This window comes from Paracoccidioides lutzii, assembly GCF_000150705.2.
Source record: "Paracoccidioides lutzii Pb01 unplaced genomic scaffold supercont2.21, whole genome shotgun sequence".
Classification (NCBI taxonomy): domain Eukaryota; kingdom Fungi; phylum Ascomycota; class Eurotiomycetes; order Onygenales; family Ajellomycetaceae; genus Paracoccidioides; species Paracoccidioides lutzii.
This window is the reverse complement of record NW_015440967.1, coordinates 461,526-484,696: the sequence shown is the minus strand read 5'-3', so window position 1 is coordinate 484,696 and position 23,171 is coordinate 461,526. Positions and strand designations below refer to the sequence as shown.

The window sequence follows — 23,171 nt, the reverse complement described above, 5'->3', positions numbered from 1 at the left end:
ACAGCCTCCCACTGCACGCCCGCAATCCGCCAATCTGCAAATACTAGCCATCATTGTGGCGTTTCCCGATTCGAACTCGGCGGTTGATCTGTCTTCTCTCTCGGCATCGAGGGACTCCACTGCCTTGGATCCCATCGATGACGCTAAAATTGATGTAGCTCATGCGGGCATTTGGGGGCCTAGGGTTGGCAGTCAGTGTTGCTGTAACGTAACCCTAGCATGAGTAGTAAAGTCCTTCGAAGCTGGGTCAACCCTGAAGACTCAGAGTTGCCAGTTATATGTGCATTCAGAGCATCAGCACATACCTAGATACATACATGGTTTGCCAGTTGAGAAACTAGGGGTACCTAGAAAACTTAGCCAGAGTAGCCGGGGAATAGGACCCTAAGTTTTAGGGGCTGTGGGAGCCTTGGCTCTCATAAGACAGTTAAAGCGCCCCTGTAGCACCTACATGCAGCCCTAGAGCCCTGTAGAGCATATTCGACGTCAGGTGACCTCAGATGGGCCAGCCATGCAACCGCAACAACTCGACCGTATTGCGGCTGATTAAGCTAATATCAAACATCCGCCGGACCGCGCTGTTCTCTTCTTTCCTCTCTCTTTTGTTTTTTTTATTATTATTGTTACTTTTTTATTTTATTTTACTTTCGACCCTCTTGCTGCAGCATTACCTAGGTATTGTGACAGCTCCCCGCATTGCTCAATGAACAAAGACAAGAGAGAGAATAATGTCTTCAGGAAAGTATCCGTGTAATTCTATTTTTCGTGCTGTCGTCCCATGCCTTCTTAGCCATCAATCTCGGCCTTAGCTACCGTCGCATCGTGTTTTCAATAGGCAGTTCTGCGGAACTTTGAGCTGGAGCTAACTACCTTCCGTCTGTAGATGAAGAAGTGCTAGAGCTTGTCGCCAAAGACGGGACTATCGATTTGTATGTTTGCGAATGTCTTCCAGCTCGTCCGTGCGCCGCTTGGTTGACGATTTTTTCCTCTTGATACAGTGAGAAATGGCCCGATTTGCTTGACCCTTTAATTGAGAGATTGGAGCATGTAAGTGTCCAGCTGTGTGGAGCTCTGCATGGAACCATAAGTGTTTGGGAAACTGACAGCTCCCAAAGATAGTTCATAATGACTTCCCAATGCCCACAATTCCCCCAACTTTGAGTAACACACATGATACCCCAAGTCTGATACCCTCTTCTTACCCGATACAAGAAGTGAACCCACAATCGAATAACAACAAGGAGAATGCTCCGCCTTCACAACTGCAAACCTCGCCCGGTCGACCACCGGTCCCTGCCTTCCGGTCATCTGTCCCTATCGAGCAGATTCCGGATTCTCAGCTGCAATCAACAGACGATGCCCTCCCTCCACCCCTGGTCAGAATACTCTCATCCATCAAATATACCTTAAGAACCTATTTCTCGCTAAAACCACCACATACCATCCAGCGGCTGGCAGAATTGATCCTACAACCGACCCGTCACTATAGCACATTACCCTCATACCTCCGCGCAGTGGATAGAGTAGTGTCCGTATCCAGCGGAGCAGACATATTCCCATTGCCCGCCTCCTTGCCCATACCCGGTGGCCTGATTGATACCAACCTCGTGAATGGCGTTAACGGCTCGGGGAGCAGTAGTTTCGTGTTGGAAAATGATGCGCTGGGGAGCGATGAGTCTTTGGGAGGTGCCCTTCTCACTCCAATACCATGGCTGAGAGATTCTGCCCTCCCCGGAGGTAATAACGATGGCATTTTGGATTTTGATTCCAGTCCTAATTCGAGTCCAGATGTGAGCCCATCCAGCAGCAGCAGCCCGTCCACTGTTCCTCCGCAAGGATCCGGCGCCGTAACAGGCGAACTCACTCGACAGGAGCAAGAAGCTGGCGTTGTTCACATAACAATTCAGGAACACCAGGTCGGTTCGTCACTGGTGGCTGGGAGAGATGGAGTGGAAGCACAAGGTGATGATGACGTCGAAGAGATACCCCATGCGCGAGGACCCGCTATCTTGGGCGTTGAAGATATGGGATTGCAGAATAGAACAGAGGTTCAGTTTTCGCTGTCACCTAGTGCCACTGGCATCAATGATGTTCCTGCAGACGGTTCGGCAACCGATTTGAATACCACACTACAGGCATCAGCAGAGAGTGATAAATTGAGCAGCGCTGATTTAAAGGAGGATGCAGATATGGATGCGGATGGAGACTTTGTCATTGGCGATATACATGATAAACCCGAAGGAGAGTCCAGCGGGAACCTCACAGAAGCTGCTTCGACTGCTATGTCCATTGACGATATGAATCTGGAGACTGAAGTATCGATAAAGCCAGAGATGGGAATGGATGGAGTAGAAAATGGGGGCAGTATAAAAGATTCTGAAGGTGGTGGCAGGATGGAGAGGTGAAACATTACGATCTTGCACTTTTATTTTCTCCCTTTTCATATATTTCAATGGCGTTTCCGGTTTGCCATGGCTGAAGTTATGGAGATGCAGCCAGAGTTTTTGCAGATCAGTTTGAGAAATACAGTGATTACCTTTTCGCTTGTTTTGTTCTTTACCTTGATTCGTCATGCCAGCAATATAGCCTTAGGAAACTAAGTTGTACAGAGAAGAGAGAGTCAAGCGGAAGGTTTATCACTTCCTGCCTAAACAATTGCCAACCAATACGCCCAGTCTCCGTTGGGCTGCCATTTAGCTGCCGGACATCTTCGTGCTCCATATAAGGTAAAGGAAACGACAGGAACTTGTAATCTGGATATTACTTTGCATTTCATCAATACTACTTCATGTCCATAAATGAAGGTAAATTTTCACTTCAATGCAGTAATATACACAAAAGGAACGGCTCCTAAGTCATAGATGGATAACGATTATACATTAAATGTCAACAGATGAAGACGTTATCGGGAAGTTTGGGGTGATGCGAATATGGAAGACTAAAAAAATAAGCTTAACCATGTCCAGAATAGGGGTTGTTTGGGTAGTAGGTAGGGGGAATTCATTACCATGCATCAACAAGGGAAATTCTTGTCAAGGGAAAAAGAAATTAGTGTGTCGTCTCATCATCGTCATCGATATCAAGGGAACGGGAGCCATCATCATCTAGGATAGGGTGTTTGTGTTTGAGCTTCTGAACTTTTCCTTAAACATTTGTCTGTTGGTTCTTTCTTTCTTGTTTAGCCCAGCGCACTGTAGAGGGTATCAGCACCACGTTCGACTTGGAAACCTCAGGAGGAAGCTTAAAAATAAGGTGGGGGGAGAGGCAAACCCAACTCACATCCGCAAGCATTGCATAGTGTTTTCTTCCCACTCGGGCCCTTCCGCCACTCAGGAGAAGAGAAAGTCCCGCAATCCGTACAGAAATGTGTTTCGGCAGGTTTACTTCTCCGCCTCCTTTCGGTATTGGCTTTCCTTACCCTATCATCTCTGCTGTTGGCAAACATGGAGACCGGAGGAACGTTGGTTTGGATAAGGGTGCCGCCAGGGTCCCCAGTGCTTATCCCCTGAGCTCGTTCCCCAGCCCGATAATTCAGGCCAGTTATAAGCTCGATGTCATCTAGAGATGTGCGACCATCAAAACCGAAGGGAATTGAAATGTTATTTTCTGGTAGGGGTGCCGTTAACGGTTTATATCCGCTGGAGCTTGATGCGGTGAAGAGATGATTTGGGGTTGGCACAGCGGGAAGTCCGAATTGAAATCCCACCGTGGCTGAAGGGATGAAATTGGAGGGTGTTGTTGAATTGTAGACAGCCTGTGGAGCCGCGAAGGTTGCTTGTTGGTCGTCTTCTTGTTTTTTGTCTTCATGGTGACGGAGCTGGAATTCTCCTTCTCGTTTCAACTCTGCGATGCGCCGGGTCAATCTCTCGTTCTCGAGCTTGTGCTCAAGAAACGAGTCGAGAAGTTGTGATTGCTTGGTTAGGTAAGGGCGGGCAATTATTGAGAACTCGAGGCCAGTCGCGGAGTCGATGTGGCCATGGGCCTCCAGCAGGAGATAGGTTCCGTCACGCTTCTTGAACCGGTAATAGCACCTGAATGGGTTGCCTGTGTGTATTGAATCGGCGAATTCTTGGATGACCATTGAGCGGTCATTTGGGTGGATAAATTCGAATAAAACATTGCCTATCATATCTTCTGGTTCGTAGCCTATCAATGCCTTGCAGCAAGGCGACACAGCTACCAACACCCCGGACATGTCTAAAATTTGTATCAGGTCTCTTAATCCCGCTAGTATGTTTTGCATGCGAGTTTCCGGCTGTGTGGAGTCAGCATCCAGCACATTGCTGGTGCTCTCGGGGTTTGCAGGTAGTGGCGATGCAGGAGCAGGAATGCAACAGCCAACCTCCTCTGCAGAGACGTTTTGTTCCCACTTGGCTGGTCCATCTTGCGAACTTGCAGGGAGCAGAGGAGCCGTTTCAAAGGTTTTACCATAGGTATTTTTATACCGCGCATTATCAGCGTCGAGATCGTTATGAGGCGGCTCCACGGCATTGAAACCTTCCACTAAAGCTCCCTGTACACATAGCTCTACGGCAGGGAGCTTTTCTCGAGTTACGTATTAGCATATAATTCTTTCAGAAGAGAAGGGGTGTTGCCGGCTGCTGGCTGGTTAGTTGGTGTCGTACCTCATTGGGATAAGCGGACAATTCTCGAGCAAGCCGGGGATCATATCCTGACATGAGGAGAGCCCAAAATGGCACGACCGGAATGGACTTCCATGTGCTGTGATATGAAGGAGGTGACAGCGTGAGAGAACAACACTTGGGCTGGATGGTAATGTTATTGAACGAGGTTGAGTGCCATAAACTTAGGAGAAGCACACCGTGTAAATCGGGAGTTAGCAGGAAGACTGTTAAGCGCTCTCTGGCATTTAGGTTGTTTAACGATCGCACAGTGGCTGTAGGGTTCTTGTCATTTTAGCGTCTTTCTCTCTTGTTTTATGTGTGATGTGTGCTTCGACCGTGCGGTCGGGGTTAAGGGTTGCCGAGAGCTGTCAACGTACGGGTTCCGCACCATGGCACCTGAATCCGCAAACTCCGGGGGACCACATGCTCACTGCTTAACTAGAGCCCCGGTCCCTCCACTTCCCCCACCCCCTGTTGTCCCCACGTTGCTAATAGTTAGCGGTTTGCTTATTTTGGGCTTTTTGATCTCGAATGGCCAAATTGGCTTGGAGGCCAATCCTTGGTGAGTTATATGACCACCACCCAGTCACAATTAACGACCGCATCCCTATTTCAAAGAAGGGTGGAAAAAAAAAAAAAAAATACACTTTGCTACCATGGCAAATCATTTTTAAAGTAAGGGGGGGGGGGGGAGATTATTTCACTCGACACTTGAGCCGCTTGCACTTGTGGGAGTCACGTGATATCACACATTTCTATCCGCGTGAAATGCGCGGGGAACATTGTGAGAAAGAAAGAAAGAAAGAAACATGACGTGCATCAGCAACCTCTGAGCAAAATTCTCCTTACCACTTTCAACTGTGAGAGGCAGTGCTGCTAGTTGCGGGCTGCGCGGTCGTAGTCCTGTCAAGATGTAAGTGGCCATCAGTTACGTGCACGGATTCCTTTCGCTAATTTGCTTTTCAGGTGTGAGTTCCATATGCCCACATGCCCACATGCCATGTCTACCACTACTCCTCTATCATAAAGCTAACTGCCGTCAGCGAAAATCGACAAGCTATCTATTCTTGGGTAAGTAAACTCATGTCATATTGCGTTTTCTTTCACTTGAATATGTCGTTAATACCTGTCCTGGCCTTTTTTTATACCAGTGTCCGCTCTTTCGACAACACCCGAAGCGAAACCATCCAATTCCATACACCGTTGACTTTGATTGTCGGATACAATGGCTCGGGAAAGACGGTGTGCTACTGCACTTGCATTTGTGGGGGCTTAATGCATGCTAACTGATTCAGTAGACCATCATTGAGTGTCTCAAATATGCAACAACCGGAGACCTCCCACCCAACAGTAAAGGCGGTGCCTTTATTCACGATCCGAAGGTTTGTCTAGCGAATCTATATAAAGCATGCGAGTAAGGACTGAAGACAATCCCCAGTTATGTGGGTGAAAAAGAAGTCCTGGCCCAAGTAAAGCTCTCGTTCAAGTCTATAACAGGAGCCAAAATGGTAGCCACACGAAGCCTACAACTTACGGTGAAAAAAACTGCGAGACAACAGAAAACATTGGAAGGTCAGCTTTTGATGATTAAAGATGGGGAACGAACGTCTATTTCTTCTAGGGTGGCGGAGCTCGACCAGATCATGCCTCAATATCTTGGTGTTTCGAAAGCTATCCTGGACTCTGTGATTTTCTGCCACCAGGATGAGAGCCTTTGGCCAATGAGCGAACCATCCGTCTTGAAGAAGAAATTTGACGAGATTTTTGAAGCCTTGAAGTACACAAAAGCCATCGATAATATCAAGGCTCTTCGGAAAAAGCAAAATGAAGAACTCGCCAAGTACAAAATTATGGAACAGCATGCCAAAGAAAATAAGGACAAGGCTGATCGTGTACGTATCCATTCTTTTTTTTAGACCGCTTATTTGTATGGTTTAACTGAGACAAATTTTAGGCGGAAAAAAGATCAATCAAATTGCAGGAGGAAATTGAGGCGCTCCGTGCTGAAAGCCATGAACTCTCTAAGGAAATGAGAAGAGCTGCAGAACTTGCTGACAAGGCCTGGAAGGAGTCGGAGAGTTATGTTCAGATACTTGGAACCTTGGAAGGAAAGCGGATAGAAGCGAAAAGCATACAAACTAGCATCAGCAACCTGCAGCAACATCTTGTTGAGGTTGATGAGTCTGATGAGTGGCTTCAACAAGCCTTAGAACAATTCGAATCAAAACAAGCTCAGGATCGAGAACAGGAAGAGTCACTCAAGCAAAAATACGTGGATCTTAGGCAACTTATCGAAGATAATCGGGCTAAGCTAGGCCTCAAACAGGCCGAGTACGGCAAACACGAAAATGGCAAAGCTCAGTTTGAACGGCAGCTTAAAAGACGGGAAAAATTGATCAAGGAAATTGCTCGGCAGAACAGCATTCGTGGGTTCGGCGATGACCTCGACGACATGCAAGTAAACGACTTCATGCAACGAATTCGAAAGTTATCCAAAGATCAAAACCAAGCGTTAGAAAGAGCTCGACGAGAGGCCCAAGTGGAGCAGCGTGAAGCACAGACTCTTCTGAATCAGCTTGGCCAACGGAAATCTGCACTGCAGGAAGTGAAAAATGCAGCAAGAAAACAAATAACGTCGAATGATCGCGAAGCCGACGCGTATCAGAGACGTCTAGATGAAATTGATATAGATGAGGGTAACAAGGCTGTTTTAGAATCAAGGATTGAAGAAACTGAGCGATCTCTCAATGAAGCGAAAGATAAGGCAAAAGTTGCTTCATGGGACAGCGCAATTCAAAACAAAACTGAAGAGATTCGGTTGCTGGAGGATGAAAGCTCAAAACTGAACGCAGAGGTAATTGAGGGGACCAAACGAGCCGGCGATCTTGCCCGGCTAGATCACCTTAAAAGAGAACTTAAGGATCGCGAGCGCAGTCTCGAAACCATGAAAGGGGCTCATACTGAGAGGATCAAGAAATTTGTGACCCAGGAGTGGAGTCCCTCTACGCTCGATCAAGAATATCAAACCGCCTTGGAAGCTGCCACCAATGCCTTGACCCATGTTGAACGTGAAAGGAACGGCATAGGTAGGGAACTCGAACACACAGACTTCAAACTAAAGACAACTCGAAAGGATCTGCTACAAAAACGTAATGAATTGAAGCAGTGCATTGAAAAAATCCGCGACTCTGTCAACGACGAACCTGAAGAGTACCCCGATATTCTCAAGCAGCGTCAAGTACAGCTAGATATGGCCAAGAAAGATGCCGACCAGTATGCCGGACTGGGAGACTACCTCAGTAAATGTATGGATGCAGCCAGGCAGAAGAAAGTTTGCAGAATGTGCTCCAGGCCTTTTAAAACCGAGGGCGAATTTCAAATATTCTTGAACAAACTTGATGCTCTAGTAAAAAGGGCCACACAAGAAGCTGCTGATGAAAACCTGCGGCAACTTGAGGAGGATCTAGAGACTGCTCAAAGTGCATCCACTTTCTATGGCTCCTGGGTTCGCCTTTCTAATACAGAAATTCCTGCTCTTGAGAGAGAGGAGGCCAAACTAGAATCTCAACGAGAGGATTTACTATCTCAAATCGAGGACCATGACAAGATTGTTAGCAAACATGCAGAGCTGAAAAAGGATGTCGAATCTTTGTCGAAAACAGTTGCTACGATTTCAAAGTACGACAGCGAAATCGGGATACTTCGATCACAAATCCAAGAGCTTTCTACGAACCAACAAGATGTCATGAGCTCGAGAACGTTGGAAGACATTCAGGGACAACTTTCGGAGATCGGGGAAAGGTCTCGTGAGCTTCAAAAAGTTATTTCAAAATTAAGCAGCGAAAAGGATCAGTCGCGAACCGAGATTACAACACTTGAATTGAAGCTTCGAGACGTGAGAAGCAATTTGGGTAATGCTAACTATCAGTTGGAGAAAAAAGCGAACTTGATTGCCCGTGTCGAAGAATATCGCAACCTCAATGCCAAACAACGGGAGAGTATTGAAAATGCGGATCGAGATATTGACAATCTTGTTCCAGAGGTCTCGAAAGCTCAAGCCAGGTATGATGACATTAGTTCACGGGCCGAAAGAAGGGAGAAGGAGCTACATCAAGTAGCGTCCCAGCTGTCAGACAGTTTGCATCAACTTAACCTAGCGAACGAAGAGATCACTTCATATATTGAGCGAGACGGTCCAGCGCAACTGAGTAGGTGTGAAAAAGAAGTCCGTAGCATCGAAATGGAGATTGCAAACTTAGAGAAAGAGCAAGGATCAATCACCAAGGAGATCAATGAGATATCAAGCAGGCTAAAGGATAGCGAAAGCACAAAACGGCAATATGCCGATAACCTCAGATACCGTCAAGAAACAGCTGCACTCGAGGACGTGAATACCACTATTGAGGAACTAACTGCCCAGAACGCTGAGGTGGATCGCAGTCGTTTTAAGGAAGAATCAGAGCGACGAACACGAGAACACAACGCACTGTCCGCGAAGCAAGCCAGCAAAATGGGAGAAATGAAGTCAAAGGACGATCAGCTCATGCAGCTACTTGCTGATTGGAATACTGACTATAAAGATGCCGGGCTAAAATTCAAAGAAGCTCACATCAAGGTGGAAACAACGAAGGCGGCAGTCGATGATCTTGGCCGTTATGGCAGTGCTCTTGACAAAGCTATCATGAAATATCACAGCTTGAAAATGGAGGAGATCAACTGTATTATCGAGGAACTGTGGCAGAAGACGTATAGGGGTACGGACGTCGACACCATCCTAATTCGCTCCGATAACGAAAACGCGAAGGGAAATCGATCTTATAACTATCGCGTCTGTATGGTTAAGCAAGATGCAGAGATGGATATGCGTGGCCGCTGTAGTGCTGGGCAGAAGGTTCTTGCTAGCATTATCATCCGTTTGGCGCTTGCAGAGTGCTTCGGTGTCAATTGCGGCCTCATCGCGCTGGACGAGCCCACGACGAATCTTGACAGAGATAACATTCGTTCCCTTGCAGAGTCGCTGCATGACATTATCAGATCGCGCCAGCAACAGTCGAATTTCCAGCTTATTGTCATCACGCACGACGAGGAGTTTTTGCGGCATATGAAATGCGGTGATTTCAGCGATTATTATTATCGTGTATCGAGGAATGAGAGGCAGAAATCTATTATTGAGAGGCAGTCGATTGCGGCGGTTAGTACTTTCACCTCTGGTATCTCCTGGTGTTCGCTGCTTATGATATACCCTGTTCAAATGCTAACTGAAGTACAAAATAGGTTATTTAAGGTCTCTGTGTAAATTTCTCTTGAAAATTATTTTATGTGTCAAGGTTACCCTGCTCTTTTTGTTTCAATGTTTCCTACTATATATATAACCACCGTGACGTTAAATTTGAATTTGTTGACTTAAAAGTGGGAATACGGATGGAGTCTACTATATTTTCCTTGAGTTATAGGTCATTCTACACAATTTTCATTCATTTTATGGGCCCCTTTGAACATATTTTTGAAGTTTCACATGGTGCATTACACTTTATAGAGGATATGCTGGATGAAGAAGCCAGCCAAAACCCCCTTCTCCCGTGGAAAACGTACATGCATGACCTAAGTTAAAAGAGCTTGTGATCGAAATTCTTCCTCAAGTACCGATTTTTATGTGTTAATCATTTGCAGTACCATCTTCTCCGCCCTCGTCATCGTCATCGACTAATGGGACGAATCGGAAATCCACAAAGCCAGCATTTTCGATCCTCTTAATTGCGGTGGGCGGTTGAAACCCTCTTCCGCCATCAACGCCATTTCCATCACCAAAATCAATCATAAACTGTAAACTCAGAACTCCCTGCCTATCAATGCGGATACTAACCTTGCTTGAGGCCGCCATCGCACGAAGAGCCTTGTAAATAAGTGCAAATCTGTAACTCTGGCGGAACCTGGATCTGGATGGCGAATTGACGAGGAACGTCTCTGTTACAGTAGGAGCAAGCTTCCCGCGCCTTGCTTGTTGTTTTGAAGGTGAACTTGTGCCATCTTCCAGTGTTTTGTAAACGGGTACATTGGCGCCAGCGGTGGAAGGGTCTTTATCGATTGAAAACTCGATGGTCGATTCGCTAAAAGGACCTCCAGAGGCGGAAAGAGCGAAGTATGGCTCCTTGGTCGCTGACACGCTAAAAGACAATGAGGTTGGATTCGTGGAGTCTAATTCCAGAATGGCGTTGTGAAGCCACATTGAACGCATTATGGCTTTGAATACGATGGCATCACGCTGAAATGGAATATCGGTATCTCCAACTGAGGAGTCGAAATCGATGTCATCCGGTTCGTACGTTGTCAATTCGCATGTGGTGGTCATACCAGCTTCGGATAGAGTGATAGTAAGTGGTGATCCTTGCATAATGTAACTGATTGTGCATGTGCGGTTTAGGAGTAATGCAGGTCCTGAGAAAGCGTTGAGGGCGGTTGAGGTGGCCGGATTTGGAGTCGGATTGGTAAATGAAGACGCATCATTGAGACCAAAGATCTGGAGTGTCTCGAGTAGGGCAGAAAGAGATATCAAAAAGAGAGGGGAAACGTAATTGTCTAGACCATTTTCATCCTCTACGGTATCCTCAAGGTTAGTCCCTGATGGTGGGTGGAATATGTAGTTGGTGAAAAGCTTCTTATCAAGAAATGCGACGCCTTGCATTACTCGTCCATCTTCAGCGGAGAAGCGAATCCCTTGTGAAGTGATCTGAACTGAAGCTTTTGAAGAGAATCCAATGCATCGCAAGAGGACATATAATTGCTGGACAGAATTGGAGACCGCCGAAAATATGGGTCGGTCAGCCTGCTCCATGACCGACTACAGCTGGTGGGTTTTTTTTTTTTTTTTTTTTTTTTTTTGGGAAAATGATGTGATTGTCGGTAGTGTGGGTAACAAGCAACGGTATCTAGAAATAAAAATCCCTCAACTTCGATTTGATGTACATAATTAAAGGAAGTTCAAAATATGACGACTTGATGGGTTTGATAAAGCGCTTATGATTAAACGTAGACCCCTACTGCACATATCATGAAAACTGCTCCAAACCTGCTCCAAATTAGATTTTAAACACACTGTAAGTTACATTAGGAGTAATGTTAAAGGTGCATACCCAAATGCCAACGAAGCCGGCACACCAAACAATGGTACACTGACAAAGGATCGATCTTGACGTTGATATGTTAGTATGTATGAGAGGCGCCGGTTCGAAACCTCGCTACTCACTGATACCGAAAAGACCAGCAAGGACAGCAGCTATTAAAAGGAGTTAATCCACTGAATCTATTTTCATATCCTCTGAGCTAGCTTACTGGTCAATAGGAGGGTGAGAGCAACGAAGAAGTGACTATCCTTCGACACAAGGGGATAGAAGGGCGTTCCACCGGCAGAATCCCAGACCTTGTTCAGCGACATCGGTGCAATTGAATTGGGCAGTAATCAGGTGGCTCAAAGCTACTAGTTAACGAACAGCGCGCAGACGTTGTCACAAACAAACTACCGATCCTGATGTTAAGAAAATCAGAAATGAAGCTTCTCAGACGCACTTTGGCATATTTCCTCTTCTGGACTGGCGTATTTACTTGCACATATCGGATAAATATATTGCCGACACTAGCAGGAAGCGCGAAATCACGGGACTAGGCATACCGGAGAGTCGGGGCCTTGGGACGTCGTGATGACATTGGGCGATATAGGTCTCGTCCCCAGGTTTTATCAGCCGTGATCGAAAGAAGATCAATTGTGAACCATGGCGCCAATTTCTGTTGACCGTGAGTTGCTCATTGAGTGTTAGACGCGTTGGATTCTGTGAATTTCACCTGACAACCGCGTTCTAGGTGGCAAGCGGAAGGCTTCTGAAGAGCGGCCACCGGAGGATACTACTGCTCACCGAAGCAAAAAGGCGAGAACGGAGTCTCCTAAGAAAGAAGACCAGGTTTGATACCTGACTACCCCGAGAAGGCATTCAGTGGTTTCAGACGACTAACCACTCGCTTCAGGACGATGACAAGCACGCTCTCAAACTAGTACCTTACCCTGAGAAGGTTGGTTGTTTTTGGCCCTTCAGCCCTTCATTTAAGTCTGCGTAATGACGTTAATACGGATGCAATGTAGCCTGCGGTTTTAGAGGAACGATCTGGGCAAATTGAATTTCGGGTTGTCAACAATGATGGCGAGAGGGAGAGCTTTATCATTCTCACAGGTCTCAAATGCATTTTTCAGAAGCAGCTGCCAAAAATGCCTAAAGATTATATCGCCAGACTGGTGTATGATAGAACTCACCTGTCCATCGCCATTGTAAAACATCCGTTAGAAGTAGTTGGGTATGTCACTATCATGGTCAACCCCTCCCCCGTTCGTTGGAAATTGAGAAAATGCTAACTAGAAGTAGTGGCATAACGTATCGACCTTTTAAAGGAAGGAAGTTCGCAGAGATTGTATTTTGCGCTATCTCTTCTGACCAACAGGTGAAAGGATATGGAGCCCATTTAATGTCTCATTTAAAGGTGCGCAACTACATTCGCCATATATTGGCAGGCCGTGGCAGTCACTGATTACTCTACGCAGGACTATGTGAAAGCCACTTCTGATGTGATGCATTTTCTTACATATGCTGATAATTATGCTATTGGATATTTCAAAAAGCAAGGATTCACGAAAGATATCACACTTGAAAAGTCTATTTGGATGGGCTACATCAAGGACTACGAGGGAGGCACGATTATGCAATGCACAATGCTCCCGAAGATTCGATATCTCGAGGCTGGACGGATGCTCTTAAAGCAGAAGGAAGCAGTACAAGCCAAAATCCGAGCTTTTAGCAAATCGCACATTGTCCATGCGCCACCTAAGGAGTGGAAGAACGGTGCTTTCAACATCGACCCCCTGAGTATACCTGCAATTAAAGAATCTGGATGGTCACCAGATATGGATGAGTTGGCCCGCCAACCCCGACATGGTCCTAATTATAACCAACTGCTACACCTACTCAACGACATGCAGAACCATACCTCTGCTTGGCCATTTGCTCAACCGGTTAACAGAGATGAAGTCCCTGACTACTACGAAGTTATCAAGGAGCCTATGGATCTTTCCACAATGGAGGAGAAACACGAAAAGGACATGTATCCGACCCCGCAAGACTTCATCAAGGATGCCAAATTAATTTTTGACAATTGTCGGAGGTATAATAATGAAAATACCTCATATGCTAAAAGCGCAAATAAATTGGAACGATTTATGTGGCAACAGATCAGAAATATACCAGAGTGGTCGGTGAGTTTTTTGTTAATATTCCCTGCTGTTTGGTTAAGTAGGCTAATTGATAATGAACTAGCACCTGGCGGAGTAACAGGAGATTTAATTTTATTCTTCACCTATTGTATGATTCCTTACGGGTGTATGTGGGTTTGGATTGGAGTTCGGATGCAATGATGACATTTTGAGGCATTTACTCGGACCACCTTTGGTTTGTATGTACTTGTACATGCATACATATTTGTAGCACGCGCTGTTCACAACTTATGCTACATACATAGATACCCGATGACTATTTCATTACAGTACATAAGCTATGATCTTATAGTATCCGAGATAATAACAGATTAATATTAGAGCATTGCCTCGTAGCTAAACCGCTAAGGTTTAAATTAAACTCTTGCGATCATCGGTAGCCAATTCCCTCCGGAGAATTGATATCCCGCGGATTGCTTAATTTGACAACGTGTCTTGGAACAATGTTTTTGCCGACGCGTCAATTAACGTTAGCTCACCCTTCGAATAAGCGCCAAACGACAACATTCGTTCGATTGGACTGCGCTGTGGCTTTCGTGCCATGAAAATCATTCGTTTTGCCGAACCCATACGTCGTTCTTTTGCGGTTGCCACGATTGGAATCTTTTAAATGGACCGCTAGCTGTCATTTGTAGTTGATGGTTTACCGTCTGGCAAGGAAGTTCCAAAAATCAACACTGACGACAAAATTGAGCTCGTTCAATTCTTAACGACAACCCTTTGCGCCAGAGCGATTCATTCCATCTACAGATCTCTGTATAATATCAATAATCAATACATGTGTTGGACGGCCTTTATCAGACTGCGCCATATTCGATTTATGAAGTGCCTTTATTGAACCCCTGACAGTTCTACCACTCATTCCACGATCGATACATAATACACTCATTAATCATGGCTTCGGATTTCGCAGAATCGGAGCCCCGCAATAGGCTACCGACTCTTATGGAAGTGCTCCATCGCAGGACTCTTGCTCCTGTCGACCTTTTTTCATTCTACATCTACATGAGAGACCAGCAATGCTCTGTCGATTACCTAGATTTCTGGTGAGTTCATCTCAATATATTCGCCATAGTATTCAGTTCAATTGCACTGATTTGGATGATAACGTATCAGGCTAGATGTGTCACAACACATGTCACTCTGTCGCCATTACGTTCGTGAACTACGTCGCTCTGTTCTCCTTGAGACGCCCGATGAGCCAGAAAAGGCGGGTAGCCCGCGCTCTTCTAATGCTTTCGAAACTGATTCTATGGGAATTGGGCCGTCTGGGCCTGGAAACGGCGACAGTCGAGACCGTGATACACGGTTGTCCGCCTTCCTGCGATCTGATGGCTACACATCTGGACATTCGTTAAAAAGCATGGATTCGAATCCATCGTCCCGCCGGACGGTGTCGAGCGATCGCTCATCTCGCCCTAGCAATCAGATAGCCTCTCATAATGGGGCTACCAATTCCAACTCGCCCGGGCACACAGTTGCACGAGCTGATATCCGCGCCAGCGCGGAACGAATTCTGTACACATATCTTCTCCCAGGCTCTGAAAGAGAAGTCATCCTCCCAGAAAATATCGTGGGAGACATTGTGCATATGATTGAGCAAGAGGGGAGGGACGATCCGGAAGTTTTCGACACTGCAAAGGATTACGTCTTTCAGGCAATGGAGAGAGACGCGTTTCCCGGGTATTTACAGGCTAAGGCATTGGGAAATCTTGTCCCACCCAGTATTTTGGCACGTTTGGCTCTTGCTCTACTGAGTTTTGGCGGTGGCTTTTGGGCCGCATTTTACGTAGTTCTCACCGATCAACCGAGATCGGTTAGGTGCTGGGTAAGAGGCTTCTGATAACGTCCCACTCTGGATTTTATTTGTGGCTTTGTTTGCTAACGAGTTCTTAATATTTTGCCCATCCAGGTTATTTTACCTTTCATCTTTGCGGCCTACTTCCTTTCCTCATATCAGTACAAAATTGACCCGATCTTTGCCCTTGCCGGGTTCAGTGAGTACACCATTTTTACATGGGCAAGAATCCGCGAGCCGTACGTCCGATCCTTGCTCATCAAGCGCGCATCTGTGTCCCTACTTCTTGGAGCCTTCATTGCCGTGGCCATATGTGTCTTGTTTATTTTTGTTCCTGGAACCCAACTTTAGAGGGTTGTGCATGGATGCTTTTCTTTCCTCACGGCTCTTTTTCGTTCCCATGTCAAATTCCTCATCTCTTTTTTGTTTACGCCAGCGCTCCGATTCCAAAGGCAGGCCAGCCTATTCTTGGACAGTTTTGTTCGCACTGGCGTAAAAGGAGGTTGTTTCGTGTCAGATTTCCCATGGGTTCATTAGTTTCAAGAGTCAGCAGCGGCGTTTCGGGAGTTCGCCGTCCACGTATCTAAATGTTTATGGCCTACAAGTTGAGTCTCGGTTGACCATTTCATTGCCATTTCCATAAGGGAACAACTCCAAAAAGAAAATTTCCCCTATTTTGAGACCCTGGCCTCGCTAACTAAGTCAGGAAACGCCTTCATGCAATGCAACAAGGCGTGGTTCTCTGTCTCGCTATCCATGAGGGGCTCTTCCCCCATTTCCTCCGTTTATCACCTCTTTCCTGCCCCCATTTTATGACCCTGAACCTTTTCCTTTTATCTAGTCCGTTTTCTCAGTTTCTTTTTATTTCCGAATATATGACCAGTCGTGTCGGTTTTTTCCGTCATTTTCTTCTGCAAGTTAGATATTCCGACAGAAGGTTTGATTTGATGTATGTAGAGGTCGTCAAATAGTGAAAGAGGCAATCATCATTCTTTTTTGAAGACATTTCACAGATCCGTTAGCCAATAAATGTATCGATTAGTAGATACAACCTCTTATTGCCTGGTTTCTATTGCCCCTCTGTCACCCTCCTCTTATTCAGCTCCTTCCAGTTAACTTATTATGATGAAAAGACTAACTAGTTAACTAGTTATTAAGGCCTGGATGAATTGGTCAAAATATCGGGTTTGATTCCTAGTGATGTATCGTGGTCTTCTCTCCAGCTCTCATCTTGCAAATATAATTCCTCATGTATTGCATTTGGCCACCAGCGACTAGCACCAAGCAATTACTCCATAGCCTCGATTTTCATAGAATTGAAAATCCATACGGCATCTAAGCATGCATCCCAGAATCTACAAAGCTTCAAAAATGTGATAAGTTTCTGGAAATGAAGTCGATTCTGCTCGTCGTTATTCGTATGTAATGCTCCTAGTTAAATCAGGAATAATTTTTAAAAGCCTTTCGAGTCATAAGCAGCCATATCTAGGTGTTTAAACCATGAGAATGCAGACGTCGGAAATATGATAACCTCAGGGAAGGCGGAAAGAAGATCTATCGACTCCCCAAAGCCAAGAGACGCTTCGACTGTCGCGTAGATTCACCTATTCCATCAAACCCCTCATCGGCATCCACGCCCGCTCCGTCAACTTCCATGTCACCATGACCCGGATATCTACCATCGTCATCGAAATCATTGAGATCCCGTTTATTGCCGCTAGCACCGCTGCCCGACGTTCCAGAAAACTGTGGGCGGAGACCGGGAACCCGACCACCACCTGAGAACGGTAGTGAATGTTTCGAACCTGCACCTGCACCTGCACTTGCACCTGCACCTGTCCCAGAAACCCCAGTACTACCGGATGTCCCGCCGCCATCCTCACCATCCCAGCCAGCAACGCTCCTCTCAACGCGACTGGCCCGAATCTTCTCCCGTGCTCTCCGCTTCTCAGCTTCGGATTTTATCCTGGCGATCTCCGCTTCTATATTCCCTATAACATCAGAACATCGCCCCCGCCATTCTTTCAAGACTGAGATCATGATGGGGATCGATTGGGGGTGCACGTCGCGGAGCGGAGCTGTCGATGTTACGTGGATGACTCGAGGGTTTGTAGCTGGTGAGATGCGGGCGGTAATCAGGGAAGAGTATATGGCTTGTGTGACGAGGGATTCGAGGGCGGCGTGGTTGGGGAGGGATAGGGATTTCATGGCGATTGCGTACGTAAGTGGGTTGTGGGCTGTCGCGAGAGTTAGGAGGGTGAGGAGGAGGAGCTTTTCAGCTTGTTTGTCGTCCAGAGGGGGAAGGTTTGGCGTTGCTGGGTAGTTTTGTTCTCGTCAGTATTGATCAGTCAACGGAGGGGGCTGTTGGTTAATCCGTATCTACATGGGTGCTCACATTGATATTCCTTCCATGTCCCCCACGCGAATATTTCTAAAAGCTGGAGATAGTTGCGGTACTCCTTAGGGGTGTCCGGCGAGCGCAAGGCTTGGATAGCTGGGACTTCAAGCAGCTCTGCGAATACGAATGTGTTTGGGGCGGAGGTGGCATTCTTGATGATTTCGGTAGCGTGGAGTGCGGAATTCGCTGACTGGGCCTGATGGATGAACGGTTCAAGAGCTTCAAGGGCTCGGATATGTATCTTCTCCATTGACGAACGCAGCAATTATTTTCCGCTGACTGTATGGGTTGTCTATGCCAGCTGATTTAGGATATGTGCGCGCGCAACCTACACGTATGCTACGATCAGTGATCTCTTTGCAACCATCAATAATGTCAAAGGAGTGGGAGGTTGCTGGGCGTACTAAGCGGTCGTTAGGATTACCCCACAAAGCACACTACCAGAATGAGCTATGCATCTGAAGACAGAAATGGTCGGGTTGCTTCAAATTCCATCCCCACCTGTCCGGGTGAGATGATTGATTGCATGCGGCAGAGTGAGCCCCGTTCGGTGAAAGTTAGTTACGGGGCAGTTTGAATAGTTTGCAGGGTTTGCATGGGGACACCGTTCAAACGGACGCGGAACAAATTGGTTCATCATGAACGACTCTCCTATTCATTTCATTCTACTGTGTTCACGACAGATCATTGACTCTGCATGTTGAGAGAAGAGCTATCCTACTCCATTGGAAAAAAAAGCAGGCAAAATATTCAGTGATGGCCCATGGCAGGACTTCGAGGGGAGAAAAACAGTACAGACCGAGAACACCTCCCTCACCTGGAGAGCCTGGTGAAACAAGGGAAGTCGACATCATATCCGTAACACAATCAAGTACATCTTACCACCACTTTGACAGCTGAATCAGAAGTTTGTGATTCCGCTGTTCCGAGTTATTAACTCTGGCGGTACACACTGCGAGTTCTTTGCCAGTAAAGGATGCCTCCAATTCCCAGCCATTGTGCATATCTACTTGTATTACAAAAAGATAACGAAACTCTATGGAGGGAATCCTTCATTTGAAGTTCGGCGTATTCCAGGCTGCCCGAGATTACCACTTTAATCCTTGGATATCTGTCAACGAGCCGAAAATCGAAGTCCCCAAAACCATGAGCAAGGGCTGCGACAAGACATGTCTGAGAGCGGAGAAATCAGATGGGGACACAAACTCTGCATAAGATAAACAAACCAGGACTGTTCGACCACTCCTCTAGTATGATGCATGCGAATTTGGGAGGGTTGATTTAGATATCAAGCTAGAGCTCCTGCGTTCTGAAAGCGTGACCAATCGAACTCCGGGTGATAAGGGGCGAGTATATCGTTTTCCGAAGCCTGGATCGATGATTCAAGGGCCTAAAGAGAGTAAGATCCTTACATCCTTTCTAGAGACATGGAGAAGCACTGTATAAGATTTTCCCAGTCCCAGCCCATCATTTGAGAGATTAAGAGTTCGCAATTGGCCAAGAGCATTTGACAGCACGCGATTTCTTGTGCTGGGGATTTTCAGTATGAGCGCCTACCAACGGTATCCTTAGCTGGGGGGCATTTCAAGTATCCAGTGGATTGGATATGGAGCGGAAGATTGAAGGGATGAGAAAAATTAAAGCATGGCCTCAATATCTCATTCCGCTGCTCGGCATGGTGAGCTGCGGCCCATGTAAATGTAGATATTGGCACGCACCTTTATGCTTCAACGCATTCATCTTCCTAGAAAACATATTCAACAGAAGAAACATTCATTGAGCTCAAGATATAATGATGTTGCCTAACTTTTCATCGACGCAATATTTGCTTCTATTTTTATCTGTGAGGGCTGGTTTTGCATGGGTCAAACTGGTGAACAGTTTTCTTGTCTGTTGGTTTTAACCAACTACTAGTTAACTAGTTAGTTAACTAGCATAATCCACCCCTGAGCGAACCACACCCCCAAGCAAACCACCAAAATCATCATATTTCAACTAGCTAGAATTTAACCTGAAATATCCATACCAACAATGTCTTATTAAATTAAATTAATTTACACTAGAATTGGGGCATCTTGTTCTCTTATGATCAGGCAAATTGCAATTGCTACACTGTTGTGAAACTAGGCTCGGCGCCGGGGCTAGGTTTATCTCCATCACGTGACCACACCCCACATGTAACCTAGTGGATCAGCCATGATCCGGTCACATGATCACGTGAGCTGTTTATAATCTGAGCAGACCCTGACACCCCTTTTCCTCACCAACTTTAGAATTTCATTACATAGCAGTTAGCAACGCAGAGAGTTTCCTTCTTATGCAGCTCGCATTCGCTCCCTAACAAGTGCAGCAGCTGAAATAGCAAGCTGAGTAGCTTTCTGTCTGATTAAATCTTCTTCTTGTTGAATTCTTCAGGCAGATCTCTTGCATTTTTACTTCTCTTTCTCATTTGCATTGAATATATTCTGATATTGCTTCTTTATAATAATGATGTTGATCATTCTGTATTCACAGATCTTGATAATTTGATCAAGATCTTTCATTAAACCTTGAGACTGCTCTTTCTTTATAAAGTTTTTGATCTTCTTGATCTGCTGTTGCAATTTCTATAAATTGCTAGATGTTTGAAGTACTAAAAATAAAATTAAATTGTTTAATCTGCTGACTAAGAGGATAAAAATTCAAAGTTGAATATCTAGCTGCTAAATGATTTGATCTAATTCAAATGATACTATATCAATAGCTCTGAAGCTATTTTGAATGTTTTGAGCTTTAAAAACTTCTGCATATACTACAGAGTAGATGTTTAAAAAGTTTATCTTCTTAATAATATTGAATTCAAATCACATTTACTATTCAATAAGACTGCTGTACAGATATTTCAAAACTGCTAAAACACTGACATTTAATAACTGTAAGAGATGTGAGAAATGTGCTGATATGCAGAGAGAAATAATTTTATTCTTCTTATATATATAGTCAAATTCTAAAATATAATGACTATTATACTTATTCAAAATAAGAAGAAAATAAGTGTCAATTCTATATGAATTTATAGTAGAAATAAATAGTCTAGTTAGTTATTTAACTGCTATCTCATCTGTAGTTCAGTTATTAAAACTAATATTAAGTTTTTAATTATCTGAAAACTTATTAAATTAGTCTTATTGTAGCTTCTGACTCTTAAGAATTATATATAAAAACAAGACTTAGTCTGATATGTTAATTATATTAATCACAGTTACTTATTTTTAGTTTTCAGACTGTAGAAGCTTTGCTCAATCATAATACTCACTACTAATAATAATCTTAATAGTAATATAGAGCTTCATTGCAAACTCAGTATTATCAAAGTTATATATATCATTAGACAAAATCTCATACTTAGTAATTATATTCTTCAAGATTTTAAATCAAGTCTAAATAAATATTATATTCTCATATTTAACTTACTTATAATTATAGTATTTAAAATAGTAATAATAAAACTCTATATAGTATTTAATCATTTTATAGATTCAGTTCTTATTAATTTAAAAAATAGAAATTGAGATGAAGATTAAATATTAGAATTTAAGAAGATAATTAATTATATTTTCAATAAATAATAATTAAAAAAATATTTTTTATTTTATCAAATCTAAAAGTTATTGAACTAATTAATTTTTTTTAGACTCAGTTAATTTAATTGAATTTACATATAAATTCATATGTGCAGATCAGCTATTAAGTCTATAATATAGAATAATATATAAGATTTTATAAAAATATATAACTTCATAAATTAAGATAATTTTATTATTTTTTAAAGTTTTTATTATAAGTTTAATTTTTCTTTTTATTTTTATAAAGTTTTTAATATTTTATTGTAAATTGATAATATTCTTATGTATTAAAGTAAATGAGTTATAAAGTTAAAACTATTTTGAATTTGATGATTTGCTCAGAGGAGTAGTTTGCTTATAAGTGAATTATATTAGTTAGTTAGTTAACTATTTTAGAGAATTAATATCAATCTTGTTATATTATGAGACTTTAAGTGAGCTAACTATAATTAATAAATATATATAAATATATATAATCTCAAATAGTCAAGAAATTCTTCAATACTTCTTCATATTATAATGAGTTTAAGCTCTATTATTTATTTTCTAGCTGATAAATCCTCTGAAATCTATAATAAAAATTAAATATAGAAATTAAATACTAGTTTTTTTATTAGAAAAAGCTTTATTATATATCTATATAATAACTTTATAAAAAAAAATATGTAATTACTTTTTTAATTTATATTCTCTTTATACCTTCTTAGAAATTATAAAATAATATAAAAATTAATTATTCTCATCAATGAGATTAGATCTCTATCAATTTTATTTTCTTTATAAATTTATTGTAAGTCAGCTTTGATAAAAACTTCATAAATCTGTCTACTTTATTCACTGTAAAATCTATATATGAAAGTTTTATCTCTTTCTTCTCATCTAAATTATGAAGTATATAATAATAAATCTTTATATAATAAAATCTCTTTATTAAGAACTTTTTCTTTATTAAATTAATAATATTTTTATTATTTATCTACAATATTATATAAATTTTTAATTTTTTTTTTCATTAGATCTGCATCTTGCAGTATATTATTTAATCAAATAAACTTATATGCAGTCTTATTAGAAATGATATATTCTGCTTCTGTTATCAATTTTGCAATTGATATTTGATATTGTAAATATCATAAAATTAAAAAATTTATTAATTATGATAATATAATCAAATATTAATTTATATTAAAAGTCTATATCTGTTTAATCTAAATCATAATAAGTAACTGATTATAGATTTTTATTATCTTTTTCATTTTTATAAACTATTCTTAAAGCTTTTATCTTCTTTATATAATAAAAAATATATTTTAGAATTACCTAGTAATTCATATTTAAATATGAGTTAAATCTTGATAAATAATTCACAGTAAATGCTAAATCTGATCTTGTACTTAATATAATATATTAAAATGATCTAGGTCTCTGATGATAT

The 23,171-nt window shown here is 43.1% G+C and overlaps 8 protein-coding genes across 8 annotated transcripts; 4 read left to right on the top strand and 4 right to left on the bottom strand.

The window, feature by feature from the left end:
• Positions 1 to 511: 511 nt before the first annotated feature.
• PAAG_07060 (hypothetical protein) lies at positions 512 to 2,405 on the top strand (the record flags this gene model as incomplete). The annotated part of the gene is made up of 4 exons (XM_015846112.1): positions 512 to 533; positions 884 to 929; positions 999 to 1,047; positions 1,116 to 2,405. The coding sequence occupies 4 exons, from the start codon at positions 512 to 514 to the stop codon at positions 2,403 to 2,405; spliced, it is 1,407 nt and encodes a 468-aa protein (XP_015700547.1).
• A 643-nt stretch (positions 2,406 to 3,048) lies between these two features.
• PAAG_07059 (cutinase gene palindrome-binding protein) lies at positions 3,049 to 4,679 on the bottom strand (the record flags this gene model as incomplete). Its single annotated transcript, XM_015846111.1, has 3 exons — positions 3,049 to 3,104; positions 3,280 to 4,540; positions 4,626 to 4,679. The coding sequence occupies 3 exons, from the start codon at positions 4,677 to 4,679 to the stop codon at positions 3,049 to 3,051; spliced, it is 1,371 nt and encodes a 456-aa protein (XP_015700546.1).
• Positions 4,680 to 5,738: 1,059 nt separating this feature from the next.
• On the top strand, positions 5,739 to 9,921 carry PAAG_12326 (hypothetical protein; the record flags this gene model as incomplete). Its single annotated transcript, XM_015847830.1, has 4 exons — positions 5,739 to 5,867; positions 5,924 to 6,007; positions 6,053 to 6,517; positions 6,580 to 9,921. 4 exons carry the CDS (start codon positions 5,739 to 5,741, stop codon positions 9,919 to 9,921), a joined length of 4,020 nt encoding a protein of 1,339 aa, XP_015702574.1.
• A 360-nt stretch (positions 9,922 to 10,281) lies between these two features.
• On the bottom strand, positions 10,282 to 11,457 carry PAAG_12325 (hypothetical protein; the record flags this gene model as incomplete). Its single annotated transcript, XM_002791100.2, has 1 exon — positions 10,282 to 11,457. The coding sequence occupies one exon, from the start codon at positions 11,455 to 11,457 to the stop codon at positions 10,282 to 10,284; it is 1,176 nt and encodes a 391-aa protein (XP_002791146.2).
• Positions 11,458 to 11,724: 267 nt separating this feature from the next.
• PAAG_12324 (hypothetical protein) lies at positions 11,725 to 12,057 on the bottom strand (the record flags this gene model as incomplete). Its single annotated transcript, XM_015847829.1, has 2 exons — positions 11,725 to 11,810; positions 11,955 to 12,057. The coding sequence occupies 2 exons, from the start codon at positions 12,055 to 12,057 to the stop codon at positions 11,725 to 11,727; spliced, it is 189 nt and encodes a 62-aa protein (XP_015702573.1).
• Positions 12,058 to 12,391: 334 nt separating this feature from the next.
• PAAG_07056 (histone acetyltransferase GCN5) lies at positions 12,392 to 13,993 on the top strand (the record flags this gene model as incomplete). Its single annotated transcript, XM_015846110.1, has 7 exons — positions 12,392 to 12,413; positions 12,480 to 12,577; positions 12,642 to 12,686; positions 12,757 to 12,965; positions 13,034 to 13,148; positions 13,210 to 13,917; positions 13,979 to 13,993. 7 exons carry the CDS (start codon positions 12,392 to 12,394, stop codon positions 13,991 to 13,993), a joined length of 1,212 nt encoding a protein of 403 aa, XP_015700545.1.
• An 836-nt stretch (positions 13,994 to 14,829) lies between these two features.
• On the top strand, positions 14,830 to 16,084 carry PAAG_07055 (hypothetical protein; the record flags this gene model as incomplete). Its single annotated transcript, XM_002791098.2, has 3 exons — positions 14,830 to 14,981; positions 15,052 to 15,763; positions 15,848 to 16,084. The coding sequence occupies 3 exons, from the start codon at positions 14,830 to 14,832 to the stop codon at positions 16,082 to 16,084; spliced, it is 1,101 nt and encodes a 366-aa protein (XP_002791144.1).
• Positions 16,085 to 17,287: 1,203 nt separating this feature from the next.
• Positions 17,288 to 18,381, bottom strand: PAAG_07054 (COP9 signalosome complex subunit 7a; the record flags this gene model as incomplete). The annotated part of the gene is made up of 2 exons (XM_002791097.2): positions 17,288 to 18,048; positions 18,129 to 18,381. 2 exons carry the CDS (start codon positions 18,379 to 18,381, stop codon positions 17,288 to 17,290), a joined length of 1,014 nt encoding a protein of 337 aa, XP_002791143.1.
• Positions 18,382 to 23,171: the final 4,790 nt, after the last annotated feature.